General features: G+C 23.2%; 2 protein-coding genes across 2 annotated transcripts; one reads left to right on the top strand and one right to left on the bottom strand.

Annotated features, from left to right (window-relative positions):
* The first annotated feature begins 235 nt into the window (after nt 1-235).
* LOC128963652 (uncharacterized) lies at nt 236-1,108 on the top strand. Its single transcript, XM_054310166.1, has 4 exons — nt 236-426; nt 499-645; nt 711-905; nt 969-1,108. The coding sequence occupies exons 1-4, from the start codon at nt 333-335 to the stop codon at nt 1,106-1,108; spliced, it is 576 nt and encodes a 191-aa protein (XP_054166141.1). The 5' UTR covers nt 236-332.
* A 384-nt stretch (nt 1,109-1,492) lies between these two features.
* LOC128963145 (prostatic acid phosphatase-like) lies at nt 1,493-3,739 on the bottom strand. The gene is made up of 10 exons (XM_054309633.1): nt 3,506-3,739; nt 3,336-3,434; nt 3,115-3,278; nt 2,978-3,053; nt 2,809-2,904; nt 2,533-2,746; nt 2,331-2,440; nt 2,193-2,259; nt 1,900-2,127; nt 1,493-1,635 (listed from the first exon to the last, which is right to left on the bottom strand). The coding sequence occupies exons 1-10, from the start codon at nt 3,614-3,616 to the stop codon at nt 1,502-1,504; spliced, it is 1,299 nt and encodes a 432-aa protein (XP_054165608.1). The 5' UTR covers nt 3,617-3,739; the 3' UTR covers nt 1,493-1,501.
* Between the last annotated feature and the right edge of the window lie 5,533 nt (nt 3,740-9,272).

Below are 9,272 nucleotides of genomic sequence, written 5' to 3' on the forward strand. Positions count from 1 at the left end.
GTATTACAAACTGTTTGACTAAACAATTGTTAGTTTAATAATAAGTTTTGTCATTCATTCAAATGTTATTCAAATATTGAATCATTTATTTGGCGGTTAAATGTAAGTTAAGTCTAATAAATAATGTCAACATTTGAAGTGATATTTATAATGAACTAATGCTGAAAATAATTTATTATATGTTTACGTAATTTATGGTTATTTTGATTGGTTGACAAAATTCAGTTATTAATAACTTTATTTTTCAAGTCATTTATTTGATTTGATTTAATATTTAATAATATATTTGTATTTAAAGATAAGTTTTAATACAATTTTATGATTTCAACAAAATGTGGACTAAATTATCAAATGAATTGAATGATGTCATGACTGAAGAAGTGGATGTCAAACAATTAAGTGATGAATTTGACCGAAAAAGTCGAGGTTTGCTAACATTTAGATTGAATTGTTTGACAAATATTTAATTGTTTTGATATCTGTTCACTGTTTCATCAGAGCTGACAGATATAGTCAAAGATACCAAACGTTTTAATAAAGAAAAGTTAAAACACGAGACTGAGATAAAGGCCGTCGAAATGGCCATCACTAAGGCTGAGACTAATATATCAAAAGCCGAAGACAAGTGCAGTCGTGTTCAACAATGTATTAATACTTTAGTTAATTACTACCACTTTTTCATAACATATTAATTGTCACTATATTTTTAGACATCGAAAAGATGACCAAAAAGTCTGATGAAAACAAAGAAAATGTTGAAAATGTTATGAATATCTGGAATACAGTTGGATTAAGAATGGAAAAACACGACAAAGTCTATACCATTAAGTTTAATAAAATATCAGACTCTGAACCAAACAAATGGTTTACAGTTAAGATGAGTGTCGATAGCGACCAAATCAAAGGTTTGTCTTGAAATTACTTTTTAAAAAATCATGTTTTAATGCAATTAAAATACATTCAAGTAGTTGTTGATTGCGATCCCGAGGACTCTTTGCAACCCATGGTTATTGAGAAGGAGTTTGGAAGCAGAGGTCATACCAAACCTGATTTAAGACATTTTATTGCTTTTGTTCGCAATATCCTTAAAAATAAATACTCAAAATAATATTTTCATTACGGTATTCATTATCTAAACAATTGCATATTTTGTGTAAACATTAACTTTTTTAAAAATATTTTATACATAAAATATATAATTTAGCTTAATAAAATGCTTACTAAATAAATTAGACATATTTGTTTAAAATTAAGTTTTAATATCAAACTTAAATTTTATGACATCTATAATGATACCCTTACCGTAATAATCATTTGTCAATTACTCATACTTACAATGTTAGCAATATGTAACTACCGGTAAATGTGATCAAAATATGTTTAAATTTTTATCAATAGATATTTATTGGTAAATGACTCATATAATTGTACATAAAATATAGCTTCACATACTGTATAATACAGTATAATTGTATAGTTGATTATAATAGTAATTTAAACTTCAGTTGATAACTGCTTTATTTGGAAGCATATGATAAGCTATTTGATTAGGTTTTCGTCTAAATATTATAAAAATAATGTATAGAATGGCTATCACTGCCAAAGTCATCAGAGATCCAAAAAGATATGCCATTACTGTTAATACAAATTTAGTTAAATTCAAAATATAATACAATTACTGTATGCTTATTTCAGAAAAGGTTGTAAATTAATAATTTAAAAGTATCGGTAAGTGATTTACTATTTTACTTAAATTTAATTGTGAAAATTGACTTAAATGTGAATTGSTATGGTATGGTATGGTATGGTATGGTATGGTATGGTATGGTATGGTATGGTATGGTATGTTATGTTATGTTATGTTACAGTAGAGTACAATTGATTAAACTTATGTAATACCTGTAGTTGATTCACAAGATGTGTGTGTATTATGACACTCATGATCCCAATCGTCGGGAATTAAATCATTTACAGATTCAACAAATTGTGTGAAAGAACATTCATTTTGATGATCCGTACAGTTTGGTAGACCAAGAGGTATAGGCTTAGAATATGTGTCATTCATATAATAGAAATTGAATGTATAATTTGAATTGCTTTGTCTTAACTCAATCAATATTGTCGATCCTTTTTTTAATAAAAATATTTTCAATTAAAYACAATTACAATACTTTTTGCAAAGCATTTAATACCAAATGGAGGCGATTTATTGTCAAAATTATGCAATGCATTCATCAGAGTTGCCAATTGTGTGTCATGCTATTCAAATAAATATAATTTTATATAATACTATTGTATTTTATTTGATTCAATTAATAAATCAAACTTACGGTGGAATAAATGAAAATTTTTTTCTTAATTGAATTATACGAATGAGTATTGTTTTTGTTTTTAGAAATTTCTTCTTTCGCCCGATTTATCACATCTTTAAGAAGTAATCCTTAAAAATTTAATAATTTTATGTTAAATAATTTCATATTTTATCAAATTACAGATATACCATTATATSTATTTTGGTTTCAAACGATATACCTGTCCTTAAACGTTGAATCAAATGTGTAGAAAAGTCTAAAACAAATGTAATATCGGAGATATCTTTCAATGCATCAAAAGTGGGTGTATCGATCCAAAGCGGAAGTTTATAGCCATTTTGTTGTTCAATAGCGATGACATCAAATATCTTTTCGGCCGAATCCAAATCAGTCACATTACGACCAGAGTTAATGGACACGTAATCCAATAGACCCTAATTAACATAATATAGTATTTCAACATTTTATAAAACATTTTATTTGCATTAATTTAAACCTTTTTCTTCTGAGTGATTGATATATATTGAGAAGAACCTCGAATTCTTGATAATTCTTGTTCGGCGGACACACAATGAGAGCCAGGATTAAGCATCTGATTAAACATTAAAACATTATTAATAAATAATATTAAAGTTGTTAATCATATCAATTGAAAGATAACTAACGCTATCGTTATCATGAGGTACTGTCTGAATGGCAAATGGTTGCCATTGTTTTCCTAATTGGTTATCCCATATCCATCTAAATTAATATAAACATCAGTTAATAAAGTAATCATTTAATCCGATTGTCCATTCAATACCTGTCATCAGGTCTATACATTCCTGCCATCACAAGCGCCGCACTCTCAAGACATCGATCAGAGCCGGAGCTCCTAATATACACTTCTCGCGGATCAATTGTCAAAAAATCTTGATATCGACGGCGGATATACTCTCCCAATGCATACATACGTTGCTTACCTTTCTTTATAACAAATTTGTGATAATATTAAGACAAATAATTCAATCAAATAATACAAACAGTTGTCAATTGTCCCCAACCGTCGGGCCAATAGCTGCTGTTAGCGTATGGATCAGTTGGATAGCTCTGAATGGGTGTGCGGTCGCCGTGTCGGTGAATCTGACCATCACATCAATACATATCATATTATATAATCATTACTTTAAGATACAAATCAATTGAATACAAACCATAAAAACAAGTTTAAGTTGTGATGAATCAGTAGAAGAAGTAATGACAACAAACAATACATTTATCACTATATATATCACAAAAACAAATAAACTGATCGTTGATTTCATAATTAGTTTTAAATTAGTAAATAATAAACTTTTCTATCAAATTATTAAATTAACTAAATATACACAAAATGATAAAAATATGTTTCATTGTGTTATTATTTATTACGATTACATAATAATTGTTATTTTAATACAATATGTATTAATCTATTAATAATATAGAGTAGAGTTTGTTGTAATACTTTATGTCAACAATAGTTTCATATAAAACGTTACTAAATAATAGTCAATAAAATTGTAAATATTAATCAAAAATTTCTTATTTCAAATATTTAATAACGACATTACAATTACTTAATTCATTATTTGCAAAATTTCAATAATTTATTATTATTACCAAAATTGGAATTTAATATTTAATTATTATATATTTCTAAATGAACTAGCTTAATATATTTATATACACACATATATACAGTATATATAAAATATTTCTAATTTATTAATGTTAGTTATATACTATTTAATATAATATGATATATACTGATATATACGATAGTAATTATATAAATAATTAAATGGCAGTTTGAATATATATAAATTTGTTAATTTATTRACCACACATGACTTATCTAATAAATGATATTTACAATTAATATAATTATGTATGTATAGAATCTATATTTAATTATAAATTAAAGGTCTGAAGAGAAAGTTTAAATAAAATATATTTATAAATAAGTTTTAATAGTATTTGTCAAAATAAAATTAAATTACATTATCAATAATTATATTAAAATTTTAATAAAATTAAATTACATTATCAATAGTATGATCTATACTATACTATACTATAGATCACTTCAACATATTCAATAAAACCTAGTTTAGATTTTTACTAAATTTTATTAAAATTTTAATATAATTATTGATAATGTAATTTAATTTTATTTTGACAAATACTATTAAAACTTTCTCTTCAGACCTTTAATTTATAATTAAATAATTATTTTTTTATATTTTCATAATAATTTATGCAATTTAGTGTTTTGTTATAAAAAATATATACAAAAATATATTGTTCTCTTCAACAATAAATATCTGAAAAAACTATTTTAATTTTCTTTATTAGTAAATTGAAGCACTCATAGGTGTATAATGTATCACATATTAAATAATTTAGCAAAAATCAACAGTATTTACATAATATCAGTAAAATAAATATTTAATTTGTCATAATTAATTGTAATATTACATAAGATTTGGAAATTATCGAAATGTGATTACTTAAATCATAAATTAAATGCGATTATATAATTGATGTACAGTATATTGTTTACAAGTTAATTAAAATATTTAAAATGCTTTTCATAATATTTACAAATCTAAAATATATTTTTAATAAATCAGTGTTTAATAAATGAAATATATATATATATATATATATATATATATATATATATATATATATATATATATATATATATAAGAATATTCTTATAAAAATAAATGAAATAAAATAGTGATTCATATAATTTATAAAAGTTAGTGAATTCCGATTCTGTCGTTTTCAGACAAAATATCGATTGATTGTTAGCATTTGACTTCGGATATGCCAGAATGTCTAGCACCTAGGTGTTACTTTTTGTAAATATAATAACAGTTACACACAAAATTTTATTATCAAAGTTATCACTTTTTCAACTAACTTATGCAGACATTTTTGAACAAAATATGAATTTAAAAAATGTCTAAAAGTTCAATTTAAACTAAAATTTTAAAAATATTTATACTAAATGTAACAAAATTTCTAAAAATAATTTTTTTCTATCAATTTTTATTTCATTTTCATTTAAAAGTTATTAGGTGCTATAATATACAATTTAATAATTAATTCCATTTATACTCAAAAACATTGTTATAATTATTATTATAATTTTTAAAATTTTAGTTTAAATTGAAGTTTTAGACATTTTTTAAGTTCGTGTTTTGTACAAAAATGTCTGCATAAGTTAGTTGAAATAGTGATAATTTTCATATATTTTTTGTGTGTGTATTTTTTATTATATTTACAAAAAGTAACACCTAGGTGCTAGACATTCTGGCATATCCGAAGTCAAGTTAGCATTCAAGTCTCTTATCGACCCTTTTTGTGACCTATTTTTTCTCAAACATACTGTGCTATTATAAAAGCGAAATAAGAGCACATGTATCACCAGTAATGCAACTAATATATATATATTTATATCACTCATTAACACATACACACATATTTTTATACACATTTAGACCACTTTTTCCTTTTTTTAATGTCTCAAAAAATGTTTTGTAAATTTGATAAATATTATATATAATTGTTGTAATTTATAAACATTAAAAGACATGGATTTTGTGAATTTTGATGAAAACCCAGGTCTGGTCACATAAAACCCTTTTGACCTCAATTTCTAGTTTTCGAGGTTTTCAAATACTGTCATATATTTTACATACAAATATACAAATTATTTTTGTTATTATTTAAAACACTTGTTTTCAGCCATTTATTTAAATGTATGGATTAGTATTAATTTAATAAAGAAATCTGAAAATTATTAGAATTTTGCTAAATATTCTTTACATTTATTAATCCAATTACTTTAAATCTGATAATTGATGTCTATTTAGGTCAAATGGGCATAACTTACTATTTAGTTTCCCCATAAATGCTTTACTTTTGAGTTGAACTGTATATATATTGTAGTTTATACAAATTTTATAAAACTTATTGAAGGAAAAATGATAATTTATTACAATTAGAGTATTAGATTTACAAAAACATACACGACTATTTTATAATTAATGATTATTTTATAACTAATTTTAAATATATATTTTAATAATATTATTAACCAATTTGTTTAAATTAAATAATAAAAAATTATTTATAAAATTAAGAAAATATTTATATTTTTTTATAATGATTTAATATTAAAAAATAAAATAATATATAATTACTAATTATTAATTAGTGATGAATACTAAATTGATAATATGTTAAGATGACATCAAGAAACTGTGATATTTTAGTCATATCAAAGTCAGCATATTTTCAATATAATACATAAGTATTTGATTTGTTAGCACAGCTAATACTATAGTAGTTTATTATATGATTTTTTTGAAGCAAATGTTAACTCTTTATTGTATGAAAATAAACCCTTTGAAAACAGTTTCCTTTAGGACTATAATACCAAATCAATTGCATTATTTTCTGTGTAAAACTCGACTAAACTCTATTCTCTGTCAAATTTCCCGTTAGTATTCATGTGAAGGAAAATCTCAGTTCAAAAATGGGTGAAAGGATTTAATGGATAGAAAATGTGTTGTCATAAGTGCGATGCCGGTGCCAGAGTATGACTGTCTATCCATTTCCATATGGCTCTGTCAAGGATAGTGTACTTTACTATTCATTGTTGAGGATGACATACTGTTCCCTAAACTAAAAGTATATAAAGATTTGAAACTAAAAGCCGGATAGTAGTGTACAGGAGTTTTGGTAAGGGTTTGGGGGCCGACATAACCTTCAACTCAATTCTCAACAATTCCTCTCAATTTGAAATACAAATCATAAAATAGAAACTCGTATTTAAACGAAGAGAATGTTTATAAATACTAATATATTTATAATATATTTATAGCTAAATTATTTCAGTTATAGCCATTCTTTATAGACATTTTGAAAATATTTAAAGATATTAACAATTATAAGATATTATTATTTTCTAATACATCTATATAATTTTAATTTGCCATAAATACTAGATAATAAAGTTTCAAAATGATTTTTAATTACTTTAAATAAATATTATTTATATAAAAATATAATATTTAATTAAATGTTTTTAAAAAATAATATATTTTAGAAATATATCTAATAAATGATAAGATTGCAAAATGCAACATGTTTATAATGTTTTTTATGAAATATAGTTATTAAAATAAATATGTTATCATGATAAGTTTGCGTAACATACGTAAAAATACTAATATTTCCACTATTTTTCAAACATAAAATATACAATGTTATAAAATTAAATCAATAATTATTATATAAAAATATAGTATTTTTTAAACAAATTATTAATTAAAACTAAATCTATTTAATTTTTCGAATGCATTATTTATTATCACATTAAAATCATATGAATATATCAAAATAGATTTAAACGTAATTTTCAATAATAAAATGGTTATTTTAAGATAAATATTTATAAATAATTTTCTATTTAACGTTCTTTTAATTTAATTTTATTTAGTTAAACATTACAACATTACAAATTTTATTTTATTTTTAAATAATACAAAAATTACAAATTAAAGAAACTGTTATACATTTATTGATGTACATAATTTTAAAAAATATTTGATGCACCATGATACTATTATTTATACATATACAGTATATATTGTATATCGTATTTAGGTAGTTATTCAAGTATATTGTTGATAATGTAATTGATGTGGACACATTTTTCTATTAATTAGCTTTTACAGAATTGACATCAAATACAATTAATATAATCTGTTTAATAAGTTATTTATCACTAGACAAGTAATATAAATAAAAATTGAAAAATTATTTTTTAAATTAATATTAATATTTATTCTTTTAAAGTGTAGAGTTTTGACCCCACAATGTTTTGGCGAGGGGTCAATAATTTGACAAATTTTATAGACTTTTTTTTACTTAAAATGTCTCGATATAGTTAGTGGTAAATAATTACTACTATAATATGCCACACATTTATCGATTTGTATCTCTGGATAATTTGTATTTGTCTACTATATATATACAATATATTTTACATTTACATACATAATATACAGTATATATTCATATATAAACAGAATATCAAATATAAATATAAACTATTTTTTAAATGAATTTTATTATTTTGTTAAAAACATAAATAATTTTAAGCGCACAAAACCAACATAAATATCTGGTAAAGAGTGGGTGTCTCACAAAAAAAGTGAAAGGGTTGCCAATATTAGTGACAATACAGTGAAATATAGATATCATTATATAAATAAATTTTGCATAAATATCCATAATTTTCAAAATTATATAATATTTATTCATTAAAGCAAACTATAGTTATATAGTTAAAGTCTTGTGTCATTCAATTTAATGGTGTAATAGCTTTTTAGATGTTATCAAATGAACTGAAAATAAGTTATTATAGAATAATATATTGAATTAATAATTATTTTATAAATAGTTGTAGTCTTATATATTTACAGTATATATATATATATATATATATATATATATATATATATATATAGTATGTGTATGTGTATGTGTATGTGTATGTGTATGTGTATGTGTATGTGTATGTGTATGTGTATGTGTATACATTAGTACAGTATATGTACAAATTGTTGTATGTGTACAGTATGTATGTATATATAAATTTATATATAGTCTGATGTGTGAGACAAACATGGATTGAATGAAAAGGCATTGAAAGCATTGAATTGGTGTTCACTTCAGAAAATCGATATACCGTTCGGTGTCCTCTCAATGGATCCCAAGGACACCGACAGTGATGTGAAAGTACAGGCAGTGTAGGGCACAGGCATTGAATGATTTGTTGGACAGACTGCGCATTGCCTATACTTTCATGTGTTGTGTCGGTCTATACTATACTAGAGTTGTATCACTAATATAGCT

The sequence above is a fragment of the Oppia nitens genome, unplaced genomic scaffold, assembly GCF_028296485.1.
Source record: "Oppia nitens isolate AA-2021 unplaced genomic scaffold, nextdenovo-longstitch-racon4-pilon3 scaffold7_pilon_pilon_pilon, whole genome shotgun sequence".
Taxonomy (NCBI): domain Eukaryota; kingdom Metazoa; phylum Arthropoda; class Arachnida; order Sarcoptiformes; family Oppiidae; genus Oppia; species Oppia nitens.

What these genes read in the sequence shown, in the direction of transcription:
- LOC128963145 (XM_054309633.1), bottom strand. Translation starts at nt 3,616, where the DNA reads ATGAAATCAACGATCAGTTTATTTGTTTTTGTGATATATATAGTGATA. An exon ending in TACCTCATGATAACGATAGC is followed by an intron (nt 2,905 to 2,977) that starts GTTAGTTATCTT and finishes ATGTTTAATCAG; the next exon opens with ATGCTTAATCCTGGCTCTCA. An exon ending in GATTCAACGTTTAAGGACAG is followed by an intron (nt 2,441 to 2,532) that starts GTATATCGTTTG and finishes TAAATTTTTAAG; the next exon opens with GATTACTTCTTAAAGATGTG.
- LOC128963652 (XM_054310166.1), top strand. Translation starts at nt 333, where the DNA reads ATGTGGACTAAATTATCAAATGAATTGAATGATGTCATGACTGAAGAA. An exon ending in ATTTGACCGAAAAAGTCGAG is followed by an intron (nt 427 to 498) that starts GTTTGCTAACAT and finishes CTGTTTCATCAG; the next exon opens with AGCTGACAGATATAGTCAAA. An exon ending in CGATAGCGACCAAATCAAAG is followed by an intron (nt 906 to 968) that starts GTTTGTCTTGAA and finishes ACATTCAAGTAG; the next exon opens with TTGTTGATTGCGATCCCGAG.